At 44.3% G+C, this 21,060-nt stretch overlaps 1 protein-coding gene across 1 annotated transcript in view; it reads right to left on the minus strand.

Annotated features, from left to right (window-relative positions):
* ADAMTSL1 (ADAMTS like 1) overlaps positions 1 to 21,060 on the minus strand; it is a 486,266-nt gene that overhangs the window by 127,137 nt on the left and 338,069 nt on the right. Inside the window, exons 8-9 of the mRNA XM_060269080.1 lie at positions 11,902 to 12,029; positions 8,157 to 8,295 (exon numbers count right to left, since the gene is read on the minus strand). Of these exons, the coding sequence (XP_060125063.1) occupies positions 8,157 to 8,295; positions 11,902 to 12,029 (267 nt within the window). The remainder of the gene's footprint in view (positions 1 to 8,156; positions 8,296 to 11,901; positions 12,030 to 21,060) is intronic.

Below are 21,060 nucleotides of genomic sequence, written 5' to 3' on the forward strand. Positions count from 1 at the left end.
ACAGGAAATACCTCACCGGAGTTTCTTTTTGTTGAGGATTCAGGCTACTCATGCTTCTCTTGCATGATAGCAATCCTGCTAGTCCACATGGTCTAGCATCCATCACAACTAGGATCGCTCCTTGTTCAATATGTGGTTTCCAGGTCACCAGTGCTATAATTTACAGTCTTAATCCCCCACATTTACGGGGATGCCCCTTTACGAACCAAGCATTGATAAACCAAAGACTGGGCCAAGTGAAGCGAATATGCAAAAAGGCTACAAAGCCCGAGAGGCAAAAGTACATATTCTAATGGATCACTTCCCAACAAATTGTAAAGCAAGCAAACAATACGAATCAATAATAGGAAAGCATCAGCTTTATTTAAGTGCTTGTTTGGATCTTTGGCGCTTATAGTTTGCAACTATGTGTACTGCTACATGAGAGGAGGCAGAATGTAAAAAATGGGTTTGTTAGACGCTATTGGCATTCTAAATTCTAGATGGCTAGTGAGGAACCACATTGCTGCTGGAGACCAAACCAATGTTGTCAGTCAGGAGCCCAGAGCCCAATACCAAAACACAGGGTTAATTGTTTTGGCAACTGCAAGAGCCCAGAGCCTAATTCAGTAAAGGCCACAGCAAACCTGAATTTAAAGAACTACCTGAGCAGTGTGCGGGGAGCGTGAGATGACACAAATTTCCTTCAAGGCAACATCTGGACCACTGGGCATGTGATGAAAAGTTAAGGAACCTCAGAATAGAGCTGCTCATCTTTGTGTGCTGTCTGTTGAACCCTGAATTTAGGCTCCATCCAGGTGCAGGCAACAACAGGTTATATATACTGCTCCTTGGTGGGACTCTTAAACACAGGGCTGCAGCAGCATTCCTGAAAGGTCAGGGTTGCAGATTCCAGAGAAACAACTCTGCACATACAACTAGACCCCCCTCGCTGCAGATGTTTTGTGTTGTACAGATGGATCTCGAGGGATGCGCGCACACAATCCAGGGCTACTCAACATGGGCCTACTCTGTGCTTCCATCTTCTTCACCTGGAAGCCCCAGTACACCCCAGATGTTACACCCAATTGTGTATGAGAGCTCAATGACTTTTTCTTAAGCAGAAGCAGCCCTGGGAGGCTGCAGTTTTCCAAGCAGAAGAAAAGCAAGAGGAAATGAGGTGCTTAACCCCTTCCTTCTGTGGCTGTCTGCTCAAGATCAACCCACGCAGCCCCCCCCCCAGCTGCTCCCCTCTGTTGGGCTTTGAGGCTCTTTCAGCAAGTCTGAGGAGGAGGAAGGGCCTTGCATATTAGGCTGCATTGCGGATAAGGACGTAAAGCTGGAAGAGAGTCCTGACAGGATGTTTTCTTAACTAATTAGAGAGGTCTTTTCAGTTCATTTCAAATTGGCAGGTTACGCTGGAAATTTCTTAACTGCCTTGCTCTTATTCTGTCATCACGTCGCTGAAAAGTATTTAAATAGATAGCAATTATGAGGCAAATATCACAGTAAATCTGTATTCCTGTTTCCACAAAATTCGTGATCAGAAGAGCAACGAGGAATGTATTTTGGCACATTGTGTGTACGGGAAGGGCCTCTTTGTCAATGCCTGCAAGAGATGAGTCTTTAGCAGTCTTGGTTAGTGGTAGAATGCTTCCCGCTGTGCTAGCTGCCCTGCAACTGGGATTCATAAGGCAAGTGAGCTCCCTCATGAGACCTCAGACTGCCAGTCAATAATTAAGCAGCAGAATTCAATCTGGAAGGCAGTGGGCCTGTACTGCGTGTTACAGATGCTGCTTTCCTGAAAATTGGCTCCACCTCTTTGTGGGGGCGCATTGCAGGTGAGCCGCCAAGCCTCCCCCCTCAGCGTGAGGGGCGGGACTGTGTCCCGCCTTATGCTGAGGAGGCCTGGCCATGCCAGTTAGCCAAGCGGCCAATCAGGCGGCTTGGGGGCGTGGATGGGACCAATTTAAACCACAGCACAACACTGAATTGGCCCTTTTCAGCCCCGTGCCGCAGATCTCCCACCCTCCCACCCTTTTTCAGGTTGCATCATTGGTCTTGCTACAGACTTCGGTTGGTCGCCGTTGAGGGGCCTGGTAGGACTTTTTCTACTTGGCAAATTGGCACTGGACACTTGGTTTTTGCCTACCTCGTAGCAATCGTCACAACTTCGTAAGGTTTGGCAGTTAGGCACTGGAATAGCAATGTGTGGGGGAGGGAGTGTGTGGCATCACCTGCCCCTCCATGCCTAAGGGTATTCCGTTAAAGGAATCCGGGTGTGTGGATCTTGTCCAAAGCCCAGGGAGGGGCTAGGGCCATGCCATGACCCCAGCGGGAACCCAAGGGGGCTCAAGGCGATCAGAAGGGCTCCCCCTACTGGTGGTTTACCCTTACCAGACTCCCTGCAAGGCGAGCAGGAGTCAGATATAGCCTGGTCTACTCAATGCCTAAGCCAATACTGCTCACATTCTGTAACCAATAAAGTTGTGGCCTAAATTTTCCCCATTAACATTAACCTAAAATTCTGTGTCCTTGTGTCTTTATTCTCATGGGGGGTGGCTTGGGGCTTTGACATGCAAAGCAGTATCAGAAGAAGAACAGTTGTGGGTTGTGTTTGCTAGCCTTTCCTCCTGCACCTCTGTCACTTCTAAAAGTCATCCTTTCAGCCACTTTCCCACTAGATTGTGTTTCCAGCACAAACACATATGGAGGAAAACTGGCTGTGAGGAATTCAGGGGAAAGGGTTAGGCACAAGTACATTGCACCCCCCATTGCTTCTCCACTACAAATCTCATGCTCCCAACTCTGCTTTGCAGTGGTGACCAAGTGAGAAGCGCCATCTTTTTTTGGTGACTGCAGTCATTGGTCTTTAGTGGGTCAAATGCCTGCTCTCTGCCATTGTGATCGTGCGAAATATGGATACTCAGCGGGGCGGTGGGGGAGCAGGAAATGGATGAACCAAACCTATGCATGTAAAGGCTAGAATGAATCATTTTCATTTGTCAAATGTGCTGGTGGATTTTTTTCAGCATTGTCTGTACAATGGAAGGCATTTGAAATAAAGGCACAAGATTACTTTGTTAGGACAAGCAGAGAAAGGGTGGGTAATGGAGCGTCATTCCGGGTGTTAAAAGGTATGCACAGTTAAGTAGCATCAGCATAAAGGCTGTAATTAATGTGAAAAGGAAAAAACACCAGGTGATTTGCCTATCATACACAACCTCCCAGGAGCCTGTCTGTAGCCTGCAGTGCGAGCAACGAAAAGATGGATAGCGAGCACACAAGGGAAACCCACACAGATAAAGGGCCTGAGTAAAGCTTACTCTTAATATTGGTGAAAATGGATTAATTAGCGGGGGGGGGGGTATTCTGCAGTGCTCTTTCAGAGCAGGATCCCCTGGGGAGGATGTGTGTGTGTGTGTGTGTATTGCCTCCAAGAGGAACCAGATACGGAAGCTTTGCAAAGGCTAGTTGTGTTGGAGCAGAACATCCCCCACTCACCTCCTCCCCTGTCCAGCAAAAAAGAAAAGTTTGCTCAGTGCAGGATAGCTCTCATGCCATTATATACGTGTGTGTGTGTGTGTGTGTGTGTGTGTGATAGAGGAAAATTATATACAATGATTTAATACACAGACCATGCATATTCTCAGTTCTATTTATCTAGTTAAAGCGATTCTGCTCATTGCAATCGCCTAGATCAGGGTGGGTCAACCCACTGTCCTTCTTTGGCAGCCCATCTTAAAACATCTTAAAGCCTTAAAAAACTATGTATTTTTTTGTGTCATGCATTGTTAACGAAAGTGCACAATCTGTTTACTAAATTTCTTTAATAATTAAATATATTAAATTTAATCCATTAACATGTATTTAATCCATTAACATGTATTAAATTACATATTTAATGTACAGTGGTGCCTCGCTAGATGAATTTAATTCGTTCCACGGGTCAATTCTTATAATGAAAAATTCGTCTAGCTAAGCCCATAGAAATGCATTGAATTTTTTTATTAAAAAAATTGCCCATAGGAATGCATTAATTGAATTTCCATGCATTCCTATGGGAAACCGCGATTCGCTAGACGTATTTATCGCAAAACAAATTCGTCTAGCGAGGCAAGCTCCGCTAGAAAAATCCTTTCTTTAAGCGAAAATTTCGTCTTACAGGGAGTTTGTTAAGCGAGGCACCACTGTATCAGTATTTAATATATATTGAGTGCTGCCAAGCACAGGCTGGAGTCCTCCTTGGGCAGGCGGCACAGCGTGGCCCTGCTTGTGGGGCAGGGTTGGTGGCAAGAGCTGGGGTAGCGCATCATGCCCCTTCACCCTCCGTGTCCCACCCCCCTGGTGCATGCAGACCCCTCTGGCGCACCCGTGCCAGGAGCTCACACTATGCTGCTGAATAAATATTAAAATAAATACCTAAGCAAAAGAACAAAACGGTTGCCCCAGTAGACCTGATCAGCCTATTAAAGAGCAAAGGCAATTATGAGAAAGGTCCTATACTACAGTCACATTTCCGACTAAGCCAACTTCATTCTGGTAGGTCCTGTTAGTGGAAGCAGAAGACTCTTGCATCTAAAGGACTCCTGCCCTTCAGGATCTGTATGTCAGCAGCCTCACATTGATCCGTCTTGTATAAGAGCAAAAATTACTCCCCTGGCATCTGCCCAGAAGTTATTTTGCTCTTGCTTTTGATATGCACGCACCATACAGCCACCTGTCTTAACATTTATGTATATGTAGTGTCAGGTTATATATATATATATAGAAAACCAAACTGGAAAACAGCTTTGAAATCAGTTCCCAGAAACAAATGGCATGTGTGAGCTATAATATAATAAACATCAAGAAAGGCAAACATTTAAAAATGAATGGCGAAAATAAATACCTAGGCATGTTTAATCTTTATTTTGCAGGCACCACTGACATTTTGAGCTGCCTGCCGCGTGTCTCCCCATCCCCTCTGCTTATGGTACATTGCAACTTGCAAATTTGTGGAACTGCCCTTTTCTATTTACCCTGATGATTCAGGCTGGCACAACATGTAGACACTGGGTTGTACCTTTACGCAGCGCATCAGTCATATCTTGTGCTCAAGAATGCCTCTTTTTGCTGCTCTGGGCAGGCCAGAGCACAGAGCTATCATGCTATATGCAACCAATATTTTAGGCAGGCCATAGCTAGCCGATTAGGATGCAACAGGAGGAAAGCAGAGGAATGCACAGGTTTGCTGTCCTTGCTCCTTTTAGTGCTACGGTTTTTTTTTATAAATCTGGTTGGTGGTCATGTTCTTTGCTGGAGGCCAATTCTGCCTTAATTGTTAACTTCTACTTTGCGCAATCTCTTTCCATATTGCTTATCCTTTTCAGGCAAATGTTTAACATTAACATAAAGGTAAAGATACTCCTGACCGTTAGGTCCAGTTGCGGATGACTCTGGGGTTGTGCGCTCATCTCGTTTCCAGGCCAAGGGTCCACAGACAGCTTTCCGGGTCATGTGGCCAGCATGACTAACCCGCTTCTGGTGAACCAGAGCTGCACACAGAAACGCGGTTTACCTTCCCGCCGGAGCAGTACCTATTTATCTACTTGCACTTGACGTGCTTTTGAACTGCTAGGTGGGCAGGAGTTGGGACCAAACAACGGGAGCTTACTCTGTCGCGGGGATTCGAACTGCTGACCATCTGATTGGTAAGCCCTAGACTCAGTGGTTTAGACCACAGCACCACCCGCGTCCCTTTGTTTAACATTAAAGGTAAAGGGACCCCTGACCATTAAGTCCAGTTGCGGACAACTCTGGGGTTGTGGCGCCCATCTTGCGTTACTGGCCAAGGGAGCCGACGTTTGTCCACAGACAACTTCCGGGTCATGTGGCCAGCATGACTAAGCCGCTTCTGGTGAACCAGAGCAGCACACAGAAACGCCGTTTACCCGTTTACCTTCCCGCCGGAGCGGTATCTATCTATCTACTTGCACTTTGACGTGCTTTTGAACTGCTAGGTTGGCAGGAGGAGGGACCGAACAACGGGAGCTCCCCCTGTCATGGGGATTCGAACCGCCGACCTTCTGATCGGCTTTTGGGGGCCCCTGGTCCCTCAGCCCCTCCTTGATGGCAACCCTGGCTGAGTTAAAGAAAGTTATCAGAAGTGGACTTTTGTGTTAAAAAGCTGTGAGCTCAGGTCAGGTACTGGAGACAAATTCCTAAGCTCAGAATATGAGCAGATAGACTTGCATCTTTGATTCTAACTGCATGTATTTTGTATCTGATTCTGGCAGCTAGACCTTGAGGTTCTAATAATAATAATAACAATAAAACCCAAAGTAGATCCAGCAAGCCTGAAGTCCGTCTCTCCCCTGCTCTAACAAGACCCAATTCTAATTATTTTTCTGTGTTGGCAATTGATTTAAAAACAAAACAAAAAACCACACCATAAGGTTCCCAGCAGAAGGAGTGGGAACATTTGATCAAAGGTCAAAGGTGACAAGCAATAAAACCCTGGTCAATACTTAATTTTCATGAAATGCCCTTTTCAAATTGGAAAATAGAACATTCAATAATAAAAGGTGGCTGGAATTTCATATATGTTATCGTTCTACTGCTATCAGTATTTTCCTCCTTTCAACCGTCAGAAACACTTGTTGTCACTGTAATCATTTTAATGGCAAGGCGTCTCTTGGATCTTATTAGACAAATGAACACATCTGTGCCTCCTTTGAAAACAATATATGGGGTGGGAGTGGGGAAACAAGTCTGACTGACAGTAAATTCTAATGCATGTTTACTCAATAGGAAGTCCCATTGTGCTGAAGAAGATTTATTCCCACATAAATGTGCACAGGATTACAGCTTTAATAGCTGAATTATTCTATAAAATAGGAAAAACCTTCTGAAAATCACATTGAGTTGGTCAGGATTTGAATAGATGAAAACACAAACCAACAAACCTTCCCCCCATTGATAAAGTTGTGGATAAATGCCAGTGATATGGGATGGGAATTTCTCCAGATATGTTTCCACAGATCTCTCTCCCCCGCCCCTACTTGCTCAAAAGAAAATGAGTTTGAATCCTGACAAGACAGAAGTACTGTTTGTGGGAGACAGGAGGCGGGCAGGTGTGGGGGGCTCCCTGGTCCTGAAAAGGGGTAACTGTGCCCTTGAAGGACCAGGTGCGCAGCCTGGGAGTCATTTTGGACTCACAGCTGTCCATGGAGGCGCAGGTCAATTCTGTATCCAGGGCAGCTGTTTATCAGCTCCATCTGGTACGCAGGCTAAGACCCTACCTGCCCGCGGACTACTGCAATGCGCTCTATGTGGGGCTATCTTTGAAGGTGACCCGGAAACTACAACTAATCCAGAATGTGGCAGCTAGACTGGTGACTGGGAGCAGCCGCCGAGACCACATAACACCGGTCTTGAAAGACCTGCATTTCCGAGCACAATTCAAAGTGTTGGTGCTGACCTTTAAAGCCCTAAACGGTCCAGTATACCTGAAGGAGCGTCTCCACCCCCCATCGCTCAGCCCGGACACTGAGGTCCAGTTCCGAGGGCCTTCTGGCAGTTCCCTCGCTGCGAGAAGCCAAGTTACAGGGAACCAGGCAGAGGGCCTTCTCGGTAGTGGCACCCGCCCTGTGGAACGCCCTCCCACCAGATGTCAAAAAGAAAAACAACTGCCAGACTTTTAGAGGACATCTGAAGGCAGCCCTGTTTAGGGAAGCTTTTAATCTTTAAGAAATTAGTGTATGTTAATATTTATGTTGGAAGCCGCCCAGAGTGGCTGAGGAAACCCAGCCAGATGGGCGGGGTATAAATAATAAATTATTATTATTATTATTATTATTATTATTATTATTATTATTAAAGTGCCATCCTAAAAAAACACATGCCTACTCAGAGAGATAAAGCTACATTAACAACACTTTCAAGAGTTGTCCACCACATTTACCTCAAAAATGCTAAATCAGATCCCAGTTAATTTACTACGCCAGAACAGAAAATGTCCTGGGATTCTCTCCCCCCCCCCCCAAATTCAAGATGTTCTGATCAATGTGGTTACATTAATTTGCACATGCCGGCTGGATAACAAGCTATTTGCAATCCTCTCAATATCTAAACAATAAATTAACTGGTTTGATTTTGCTCAGTGTAAACTATCTCAAAATCATGAACGGACTTACCTGGCAGGGCAAGGATCCAGGTTGCACTCCTGAAGTTTGGGCTTTGGCTTGATGTTTTCAGGGTAGTAGTGGCAGTATTGGTCAGAGACCACTCTATTGCTTCTCAGATCATAGCACTCGGCAGAAGTCAGCTGGTAACCTTTTAAAAAAATCTAGACTCAGAAAAGACAAAGACAACTACGCAACTCTGAATTAACTTTCAGTGCTAAGATTTGTGAGGCTGAGCTAAAATATTAACCAGAATGTACTTGCTAGCCTAAAAAGTGGGTCTTAGGAATGTAAATTTAGGTTTGTTCCAAACATTCGTTTCTCTTTTAGTCACATGTATCACTAGAGCTAAGAGGCTACGTACAAATTGACAAACCTATGTGGCTGAGTCATTATGGTGCTTTTTAAAGTTATGAAATGCAGCTTTGGGTAATTATTTAGAGAGGAGAAACAGTCGTGGAGAAGATGCTTAAGTCCTTTCTCACCTGCATCCAATTGTAACAGCCACTCTAAGCGGCTTCAATTCACGTGGTTTCCCAAAATGTGACTGGAAGTCACTGTTAATTTCTCAGCTATCTGTGAAAATTTCATGTAGACACCTTGCCCCAATAATTATCCACACACACAAAATTAAAGAGGACACCTGGTCCGTTGCACTACAATAACCTTAACTATTACATTGTCACATATCTTGACGCTCTTCCACAATGTTTCAGAGGGTCCCCCCAACCCTCTGAAACAGATTTCCAGGGAGTTCTGAGTCCTGCAATGGGGAAAGGAGAACCGGCAAGAATTGCTTCCCCTTCTCTTACATTGACAGACACCTTCACTGGATCAAGAGCTATTCTGCAAGTATAACAGCAGTATTGGATTTCCCCCCTTGCCCAAGCCTTTCAAAAAGAAACATTTGGAAGTATCAGCTTCCCAGCTATTGTTTTATTCTGGGGATTTCATTTAATTCAAAGTCACTGCTGTATATAAAGTATAATTCAGAGTTAACAAAGGTTGGTGGATACTGTCGATGGCAGTTTCCTTGAGAGGAACAAGAAGTTTATAGAATGCCTGTTGTTGGCCCTTGCTTTTCTTAAGGTGGAAATTGATTCCCTTTCTTGGTTAGCTCCATGCTGATGTCAACTGCAATATCATACGGTTCTCTTTTAGAGAGGGTTAATGCCCTAGGCTGATTGCTGTATAACAACCTCGGATTCTTAAGCTTGGTGCTACAGAAATCTAAAATGATAAAGTAGTAAAAGCAATGTGCAAACTTCCCCTGGCTGCTCGTATCTTTCGAGTTGATTTATCTTTTCCCTTAAAGTCCAGCTTTCGCGCTCTGCATTACGAGTCTCCTTCTGTGCATTTCCTCCCCTGTAATTTCCCATATGGGAGTATCAACTGTTGTGACCTAATTTCAATTACCAGATGCCAGTTGTCTCTAGGTGCTGCTATCCTTGACCACAAAGATTGCATAACTCCCCCGGAGGCTTTCAGGACAAGTCACTGTGACAATTCCTTTAATGAAATGATTTGAAAATAGTTGAAGAGGCAAGGGGAAGTTCAAATCGCAGGCTTCTTCCCAGTGCACTAGGATTCAGTATGCCCGTATCACATACGTAGTACCCAATATAACATGGCAAGTTTGCTAACTTTGCTCTTTCATTTGCCTCACTGCGTCCAATAAATGGGATCTCTTCCTCCAAGCAAGTTGCAGAGCTGATGATGAGTTATGGAATCAAAAGCACATGCTGGATATATTAAAAGCAAAAACAAAAAGATAGCTCCAAAAAGTATGCAAAAAAAAAAGACCCTGTTTCTGTAATATGGCTAAACAGTCTGCAAACTTCACCTGTAGGGTGAAATTTAGGTGCATTTTTCTGTTAAAGGAGCAGCTAGACAAATGAATGCTTTCAGTGGTTGTAACAGTAAGGTAAAGGTAAAGGGGCCCCTGACCATCAGGTCCAGTCGTGTCCGACTCTGGGGTTGCGGTGCTCATCTCACTCTCTAGGCCGAGGGAGCCGGCGTTTGTCCGCAGACAGCTTCCGGGTCATGTGGCAGCATGACAAAGCTGCTTCTGGCGAACCAGAGCAGCGCACGGAAACGCTGTTTACCTTCCCGCTGGAGCGGTCCCTATTTATCTACTTGCACTTTGATGTGCTTTCAAACTGCTAGGTGGGCAGGAGATGGGACCGAGCAACGGGAGCTCACCCCGTCGCTAGGGATTTGAACCGCCGACCTTCTGATCAGCAAGCCCTAGACTCTGTGGTTTAACTCACAGCGCCACCTGGGTCCCGGTTGTAACAGTATTGAACTTAATTCTCTCTTCAGGGTAACTTTCAAGATTATACTTTTCAACCAGGATTTGGAAAACACGTAGGGGTGAAATGGGTAGAATGTGGCTGATATGCATCATTGTAAACCTGGAGTGTCCCAAAGTCATTGTGCCATGCACATAGTCTGAAGATAGTCAGAAAAGCTTTGTGAGATGTTTCCTCATATTCATATTGAACATTTCTGAAACTAGTGAAAGCCATGACTTCAGTCCTTCTTTGGCGACTGCAGATACTTTCAGAACATGCATATATATCTATCTCTATATTTAACTTGGTATACAGGAACTGACTTTCTAAAGAGGGAAGTAATCTGGGAAGGAGAGATGGTTTACAGTATACTGTAAGAGTGAAAAGCAAGTCGTTAATCAGTGGTATTGAGGCATCCTTGTGGACCACTGGAGTTATAAATAGCAACAAACCACCTTCTATAATTATCCGCCACAGAAATACACTTCCCTTGGGACAGATAACGCTGCAAATGAGATGCAGTGTTTTTTGCAAGCACACCTGGGAAAAGACTCACACAGCAGCAACTTGGGAAAAGGTTATGTTTGTTGAAACATAACAAACTTTGAGGATCTGCAAACCAACAAGCTGATTCACCACATCAAAATATAGTCAGGACAGGGAAGCTCCCTGAGGGTTAAACTCCCTCACGACCCATGGATCGGTTGAGAGGTCTTGCCTGTGATGGAGTTGGAGAAAAAGATTGGAAGGAACTCTTCCTCATGCTCTGAAGACCCTGGAAATCTGGGGTCTGCATGCACACTGTGTTCAGCGCTCACCCCAGGATGCATGACAACAAAAAGCATGCCAAATGCAAACTTTTACCTTTCAATAAAAAGTGGCTTGTATCATTGAAACCTCTGTCATTGTGTTTTTCCTTTAAGTCAAAAGATGTTAATGTACGAGTTGTTTTTTTCTAAACTAAAACCTCCGAATTCAGGTTAAATTGCCGCTTTGGCACTGCAATAAATAAGTAGGTTTTGGGTTGCAGTTTGGGCACTCGGTCCCTAAAAGGTTTGCCATCACTGTCATAAGGCAAGTTCCCCTCCCCCCTCTGGTTGGCAGGAGAAGCCACTTACTGAAAAAGTCACAATTCTGGGACAAAACAAGTAAGTCTTTTTCCTGGGGGAACTAAGATGCTGCAAATCAGCTCCCATGCTAATTGGGTGTGAATGGCATTTTCCAGGCACCTTTCCTAGACGTAGCTGTACTGTACAGAAGTACTAATCAGATACAATCAACATTCTCCCCCCTCCCCCCCTAGCTGTTCCTAACAGTTGAAATCCATTCCAAGATGAAGAGTCGACAAGAGTTAATTCAGAAGGAGCGAAACTCATTCGCCTTTTTTTTAAAGCAACAACAACTTAACCTTATGTATATTGGTACAGAATGCAAAACGGTAAAAACAATGTTAAATTTATTACCTCCACCGCAGGAAGCGGAACAAGGAAAGAAATCAGTTTCTCTCCATCGGTGAATAATAGGCTGATAGAAAATAAACTGAACCGTACTGTCGGCAGCACCAGCGTAACGGATCTGAAAAGGAGAAACGCTGCAGGTAAAGTTGAAAGGTATGTAGCGCGGGTATCAAACACCTGTACAGTTCACAAAATATATAAAAAAAACACGGCTGATAATATTCAGAGCAAGAGAAACATGTTACACCTTCTGCTGGAACAATGTCAAAATGTATATGCAGAAGTATTAAACAAGGGATGCATATCAAAGTAAGTTAGGCAGGCTGCGAATCCTAAATGCATTTTTCCATTTCCCTAGCAGTAAAGGGGAAACATGGAAGGCAACAGGGTAGTTGACACAATGAAAGTGCACTGCCAGTGACGAGTGGGGTGGGGGACAGATACAAATCCAATTGCATTATATTTGGATTACTTATTTCTTCAGGAAGTAACAGGAATGTAAGTACTAATAAAATAGCATTTTAGCTGGGGGCGTGGGGGAATGGGGGAACCAGGGCAGAAATGCTTCAGGATACATTGAAAGATATAAGAGTTGCACTCTACTGAGGGAAAGCTGGTCTTTTAAAAATCAAGATAAACAGTGATGTAAATTCCCCATTGGAAAAAAATATATATACAGCTGTAGCAATATAGGTATCCCTGGGCAACAGAGGAGGCCTCTTGTACGGATTAATATCATTTTGTTGAACATGCCATAAACAGGATGTCCAATCCCTTGAAGTAGGGTGGTACATTAATCAAGTATGGATCTGAACTTGACAAAAAGCCCCGTCGACTCTTGGGAACCAGAATGGTATCATGCTAGACGCTATTTGAAATCTCTTACTGGAATGTGCAGCAATGAAAGCTTTTGTAGCTGAGAGAGAGAGAGAGAGAGAGAGAGAGAGAGAGAGAGAGAGAGAGAGATGGACCAGCGACATTGCCTGAACCTTAAAGGTCTCGTGTGTGAGGTCCTAGCCAGAGCGTGATAAATGAGGAGAGAGATTACACAGGGACTAGTTAAAAGGTTGAGTAGGTTCCACATCCCAAGTTGGGAAGACATAACAACCCAGATCCCCAAGGATTCTTGTTGTGTTGTCTGCTTGATTATCTGTCTTCTCTGACACAGAGAAAAGGCAGATGCAGATCGATCTCCTGAAATAAGTGGGAAGTTATTCAGACAGCCAGGAATACACTGCAATTAATCACAGATGGAAAAATAACATTACTAGGTGAAGGAGGCAAAAGAAATCAGTAAAAAAAAAAGAGTGTTTATTGTTTCATAAAAGCTGCATAGGCTTTGGGAGTAGAGAAGAGACTGTTATGATTACCGTGTTGTCAGACTTTTGTTTGACAAGAGGTTAGACCTGGGTTCTGCAGCCCGCAGGCAGTATCAGCTGTTGACTAGGCACACATGTTGATTCTGCTGAAAGCTAAATGCTTTATCCTGCCTGCTGCACACCCATTTTAAAACTTTGGACTACCTCTAAAAGCTGGGGGAGAATCCACAAGCCAGGAAGCTGTGTCTCCATGTTGAAAAGGGAAACATCTCTTCTCAATTCCACCTTCTGACTCATGGTGCCTCTCTAAACAGAGTGGTGCTCACTTCTGTTGTGAATTAGTAAAATGGATTAAGGGGCTGTCTCTGCATGCTAGTCTTATGATTAGTTGAATGACTTTTTATCTATTTTAAAGGTATTTTAAATTAAATTTGTTTTGCACCCAGTCCAGAATACTTCCGGGATGAAGGGAATAAAGAACTAATAGAAATAAATAAAACTAGGCAGTTGCTGAGATCATACCAAAACACAATGGGTTCCCCCAGACACCCCATTTATTGAGCATTCATCATGACTCAGGGGAATTAGAGGCTCAGGAATAAACTCAACGCAAATCCAGAGTAGAGTCCCTAAAACGGTTGGATTGGTGCCGAGTTCGCCTCCTTCTGGCAACTCCTGCAGCCAAGCTGGTGCCAAACATCTTGCTCTGCTTTCCTTTGGGCCACATCAGCGAGGCCGAGAGGGCTTGTCGTCTCAGCAGCCCAGAACCTCCATGCATGCTGCCTAGGCTTCCACCCCAGAGAGTTCCCCTTTGTGCTGTTAACACAGCAAAAACAACGTAGGAGGCAGCAGTTATGAGTTACTGACCTCTGCAGCCACAGCAGGTGCTGAGATTCTCCAGTGGTTTGACTCCACCCCTGGAGGCACACTCCATTGTCTCTCGAGGCAGATGGATGCCACCCTGAATTGCTTGCTAAAGCTTATGAATGAGATTACAATTATGAATGAGAGTACTTTTCTGGGCACAATTCAAAGTGTTGGTGCTGACCTTTAAGGCCCCAAATGGCCTCAGTCCAGTATAACCGAAGGAGTGTCTACACCCCCATTGTCCTGCCCGGACACTGAGGTCCAGCGCCGAGGGCCTTCTGGTGGTTCCCTCCCTGCGAGAAGCCAAGTTACAGGGAACCAGGCAGAGGGCCTTCTCGGTAGTGGCACCCGCCCTGTGGAACATCCTCCCACCAGATGTCAAAGAGAAAAACAACTACCAGACATTTAGAAGACATCTGAAGGCAGCCCTGTTTAGGGGAGCTTTTAATCTTTGACGGACTATTTTATTTTATTTTAACATTTTGTTGGAAGGTGCCCAAAGTGGCTGGGGAAACCAGCCAGATGGGCGGGGTATAAATAATAAATTTATTATTATTATTATTATTATTATTATTATTATTATTATTATTATTTCTGTTCTTTATTGAGTATTTCGTCTGATCTGTTTGTGGGGCAGTTACCCAACACTGATCATTAATACTGCCATTTACCATAATTTATTTGCAGGGTACTTATACGTCTTATCATTAATCACTTGTTCATTCCACACTTTTCAATGCATTTCAAAGCTGGATTACCTTTTTAAAAGTGTATCTGTTATGCTAGGACAATATAGCAATCCACTTTTAATTGTGCAAACCTAAATTCCCAGCATGCATTTAAATTCCTCCCACAAAACAGCAGGGCGCTTGGGAGGCACCCTTTATCTTAGGATCATAACTACCACATTAAATCAGATATTTTCATTGAACTTCTTACTCAATATCATTGGGGTAGGCACACAACTGGAACTCTCTCTCTGTGTGAAAGTGAATGGAGTGGTGACAGCAAGAGAAAAACAGCAGGTTGGGGAAAAGTTAAACACTGCCTTTACCCCTACAAAGTCTCCACCGCCTCCTGAAAATCCTTTCCCCCTACAATCAGAAACCACAATGTCTTAAAAGCACACACTTGACTGAACAATTGGTATTGGCAATTGTATTATAAATTGGTATTGTTATAATGAGGCTATTCATTAGTGAAAATTATTATCTAAACACACACACACACACATTTGCATGCAGCACATAACCTGGTTCTAAGATAATTATCAACTTCATTACTAGAGATAACTCTTTGAAGAGCACTTATGGAAATGAGCAACAAAGTCACTTTCCACTTAAATTTTGCTATGATGGAAATTGCAAGATGGTGGGGTGTGTGCCAGTTTCCAACCACTATTTAGTACCACGGGTTTGCCAATAACTTGAGAGCAGCTGGGCATATCAGTATCTGACTTACGACTGGGCTCTAGAATAAATCCTGAACATTTTTGCCATAAGTGATGTGCAAAGGTTTTCCCATGAATAATAATCTCAGGAGAGGAAGTGGCCCTTGGAGAGCATTATTATTACACCACCACAAATAATATCCACCAATGTTCCTAAATTGTTCTGCCTATTTTTTTTAAAATTGTGGCTAGTTGTACTATTGGCCTTCCCAACATTGGTTTTAGAAACCCAAGTTCAAGGGAAAGTACAGGTTCTAAATATATCTGTTAAATGCATTGTACCATGGAAAACACTAAAGAGTAATACCCTGCTCAGTTTATCAAAACCACACGTTATGTGCTTAACACCCACCCACATCTGAAAAATGAAGTTTCTTTGAATCTGAAGGTTCACAGTGGAAGCCGAGAGGAGCTCAGGATTCCCAGGACATGTTCAAGACCCAGTAAGTAATTTATATATATATATGGAAGCATTATTATATGGAAAGAAGCATCTGAATTTGGCGAGACGTCCTGATGAACTTGCTTAGGATCACTTCCGATGTCAGGAAACTTAAATAATGCAAATGGGTCCCCTTAGCCCTGTGATGGCTTTGGTATCAAAACCACATGATATAATATATATGTCTATATGAATGATCCGGGAAAGGAGAAAAGGAAGGAAGCACCCGAAGCAATCAATGTCTTCCCCTTTGTTTCTAAATGATTTATCAGTTTACTGCAGATGCTGAAAACAACTGTATGGACAGGCAGCAGCTTCTCCCCCAATCCCTTGTGAGCTAATATATGTCCGCTTTGATCAAACTTCACACAGATCCATAAATAACAGGGCTCTTTGTGATAAACGTAATAAATAATCTTACGCTTGAAGCTATGGTGATTTGAAACATCTCTCTGGCAGTTAGTCAACTGAAAGTTAGACCACTTTTTTTTTTTTTAAATCAGATAAGTTCACTTCCTGTTGCTAAACAGAACTATTTGGATTTTGGCAATGTAGGTCCCATCAATTTACTCCTGCCTGTTGGAGTTTACAGTAGCCTGACCTAAGATGCACGTTCTAAGGTTCCATCTGCTATTGTTGGGTTTAATCCACATGACATATTAATCAAGTTTTGCTTGGTCATCATCAAATGGCCATCTGCAAAAGGGGTATGGTCAGGTTTAGAAGGAAGACTTTTCCTCAAATGAAAACACACTTCTAAGGAACTTGGATTTCCTTTCTTGGTGAATACTTAACAGGTTAGGCTTGGAGATGGGGTAGTCGCAGAATCAGGCCCATAGATGTATTCAATTGGTGGGGTTGGAGGTTTCAGGCGCACGATGGAGTCATTTCCCACTCCTGACTGGCTGCATCTCCAGAGCAGTCCCAAAGAATCAGTTGATCTAGTAAACTCATATCCCATTTTCGCGTGCACACAGACCCAAGCTCTGAATTTGAAATCCACGTTTGGATGTAGTTTTGTCCATCTAAGATTGTTTGTACCGGACAAATTATTATTATTATTATTTTTAATGAGTTGAAAATGTCTGCCATTAGCACCCTTTCAAAGATAAGGGAAAAAGACATAGCGGGTTGACACGAAGTACAGTTCTTCTAGTTTTTCCAAGGGTCTGTTCCTCAGAAAATAGGGGAAAAGGAATTAATCACTATTATTAGATAAATACGCAAGTGTGGAATATATGCTTACAGACCCTCCAAGTGCCCCTGTTTCCCAGGGACAGTCCTGGATTTATAGAAGCCGTCCCAGTTTTTGATTTTGATCCCAGAATGTCCCGCTTTCCCCCAAGGCGTCCCTATTTTCACTGAAAAATGTTGAAGGGTATGGTAAAGGTAAAAGGACCCCTGACCACTAGGTCCAGTCGCCCTCCAGATGTTTTGGGACTACAACTCCCATCATCCCTAGCTAACAGGACCTGTGGTCAGGGATGATGGGAGTTGTAGTCCAAAAACAGCTGGAGACCCAAGTTTGGGAAACCTGCACAAAGGGCAAGAAAAGATGCAGATACCACAATTTGATTACCAACAACTCTTAAGAAACAAGTGAAGGAAAGGCAGTGGTTTGTTCTGCTGTACTGAAGAACATCCGATGACCTACAAACGTGTAGATTTTGATGAAGAGTAGCTGAAAATGTTTAACAGCCTTCAACAGCTCCGAGGCGGGGGGGGGGGGGCAGAGATGAACAAGTTAATGCAACAATGGGAAGAGCTTCACCAGTTCACATCCTGCCTGTTGGGCATTTTATTTGGTGTGTGGCCACAGATGCCATTTTGAGACTCCCACCCTGCCTTCAAAAGACCAAGATTTTTTCTCATCATACATTATGCATATCCAATCTTCATGCAAACATGTGTCCTCTTCTACAAGTTGGTTGGAGGGCCCAATCCACATACCGTGTACTGGACCCAGAAAATCCTATTGGCACCCCCACTTTTAATAAACACCTCTTTAGGTACCTTGTGTGAACTTGAGATATACAGGTGTGGTGAGGAATGCAAATCTAATAACAATAACAACAACAACAACAACAATAATAATAATAATACAGTGGACACTCGGGTCGCGAACGTGATTCATGCGGGAGGCACGTTCGCAACCCGCAGCATTCGCAACCCGCAGTGCTGCGTCTGCGCACACGCGGGTTGCAATTTGGCGTTTCTATGCATGCGCAAAGTGGGATTTAGTGCTTCTGCACATACGCGAGTGGTGAAACCCAGAAGTAACCCATTTGGGTACTTCCGGGTTCGGTGCGGGACGCAACCTGAAAAGACTCAACCAGAAGCGTCTGGAAACTGAGGTATGACTGTAACAATAATAATAATTTTTTAAAAAACTGTTTTTGCATTGGGAACATTTTCTCAGCTGGACCAGATTGCTACATCTGGAGAGGGTTATGAAGGGCAGGTACCACAAAAAAGTCCACAAATTTAATTCTATTCTATTTTATTCAATTCGGTTTGATCCCATATTCTGCTTCCCACTTTGCATTTCCATCTGCCACAAACACCCTGTGACACTATATCCCACAATGAAAAATTTATGGTATCCTGAACACAATGCAATTTTTACAGCTTAACAGTTGAAATCCTTCAGGCCCTCTTGACCTACCTCCCCCCCCCCCAAAAAAAGGGTTTTTATTTTATTTTATTGTAATTCCCAAGTGCTCACATTTGTCTCTGCAATTTCACCCCCTTCCCCTACAGAATGTGCACACTGCCTCCAGCAATGTGTTTTATATTACCTGGAAGAATAGGAAAGCATTAATGTGAGGAAACAACTTGATTCTTACAGCCAGCACTGTGCAGAGCAGAACTTCAAAACTAGACAAATGACGTCTTGACCAAAGCCAGCCTGCTCATCTTGAGAAGCTTGGGGTTTAGTTTTATATGCATTTTACACCTTCTGTGAGACTGCAGAAGCATAAAAACCAGTGAATGATGAGCCTGAATCAGGGTCTAATTTGCCCACTTCAGCTTCACTTTATACTGACTCTTATTTTAGCTGGGATCTCATAACCGACCTGCCTTTTCCACAAGTGTTGCCTCCTTCGCCCCATGAATGTGTTCATCCCTAAGAGCTTTGATTCTACTCTATTTAACATGGCAATTTATTCAATAAGAAACGACACACAGAGCACTTGCAACAGCCTGCAACCACGTACAGTATTTCCAATAAAAGTTTGCAACTATTTGTATAGCTACAGTATCTTCCTAATGACCCACGCACTACCCAATGCTGAACGAAAGCCCTTTTGGTGGGCTGACAGCTCTGATTCCTCAGAGCTATAGGCAGCATATGCAACATAAATTTAAAGCCCATTCAGTGGCAGAGGAACCCTCTCCGGCACCCGGGGCGGCACAGCCCGTACAGACTGCGCATGTGCAGCAGCCCACGCATGCGCAGTCCGTACAGAATGCCGCTGCTGCTTGCACGGCGACCACTACATTGGCTCCCAGTACGTTTCCGAGCACAGTTCAAAGTGTTGGTGCTGACCTTTAAAGCCCTAAATGGCCTCGGTCCAGTATACCTGAAGGAGCGTCTCCACCTCCATCATTCTGCCCGGACACTGAGGTCCAGCGCCGAGGGCCTTCTGGCGGTTCCCTCGCTACAAGAAGCCAAGTTGCAGGGAACTAGGCAGAGGGCCTTCTTGGTAGTGGTGCCTGCCCTGTGGAATGCCCTCCCAACAGATGTCAAATTGGAAAACAACCACCAGACTTTTAGAAGACATCTGAAGGCAGCCCTGTTCAGGGAGGCTTTTAATGTTTAATAGATTACTGTGTTTTATTTTTCTGTTGGAAGCCGCCCAGAGTGGCTGGGGAAACCCAGCCAGATGGGTGGGGTATAAATAAAAAATTATTATTATATTATTATTATTATACAGGCTGCCACACGAGTGGCAACCCGTATGGAGTGTGCATGTGCAGCAGCCCGTATGGACGCCACGTGAGAGGCAGCCCATACGGAATACGCACCCCCTCGGGCGCTCTACAGTTGGGGAGAGGATGGGGCCATCTTGTCACCCCTCCCAGAGTGGCACCTGGGCCGGACCGCCACCTCCATCCCCTTCCTCTGCCCCTGAGCCCATTTCACTACCTCCCAAAGAATTCTGGGAACTGCAGTTTGTTAAGGGTGCTGGGAATTGAAGCTAGTTCCCAGGCAGTGAGAGATTTTACTTTCTTGGGCTCCATGATCACTGCAGATGGTGACAGCAGTCACGAAATTAAAAGACGCCTGCTTCTTGGGAGAAAACCTCGACAGCATCTTAAAAAGCAGAGACATCACCTTGCCAACAAAGGTCTGTACAGTTAAAGCAATTGGTTTTCCCAGTAGTGATGTATGGAAGTGAGAGCTGGACCATAAAGAAGGCTGATCGCCGAAGAATTGATGCTTTTGAATTATGGTGCTGGAGGAGACTCTTGAGAGTCCCATGGACTGCAAGAAGATCAAACCGATCCATTCTGAAGGAAATCAGCCCTGAGTGCTCACTGGAAGGACAGATCCTGAAGCTGAGGCTCCAATACTTTGGCCACCTCATGAGAAGAGAAGACTCCCTGAAAAAGACCCTGATGTTGGGAAAGATTGAGGGCACTAGGAGAAGGGGACAACAGAGGACAAGATGGTTGGACAGTGTTATCGAAGCTACCAACGTGAGTTTGACCAAACTGCGGGAGGCAGTGCATTTCCATCTGGCGTGCTCTGGTCCATGGGGTCACGAAGAGTCGGACACGACTAAATGACTAAACAACAACAACAACCCAGGATTCTTTGGAAGGGGATGAAATGTGCTTCAAATTTATGGCGTGTACATAGCTACATGTAGAGGGGCAGTCACTCCTCTCCTTTAATCCCATACTATGAGCATTGAGGGTCAACGGAGACCCCCCCCCCACCTGATTTCATAGGAGACACCCCATCTCTATTGCAATCTTGGCAGAGAGCTGGAAGGATACGTGGCCTTTCAATACACTCCTTTTGAAGTGAACCGCCTGTTGTTTCACATTCCCTTTTCCTTAAAAGAACAGCATTGTTT

The sequence above is a fragment of the Zootoca vivipara genome, chromosome 16 (assembly GCF_963506605.1).
Source record: "Zootoca vivipara chromosome 16, rZooViv1.1, whole genome shotgun sequence".
In the NCBI taxonomy this organism is placed as follows: Eukaryota; Metazoa; Chordata; class Lepidosauria; order Squamata; family Lacertidae; genus Zootoca; species Zootoca vivipara.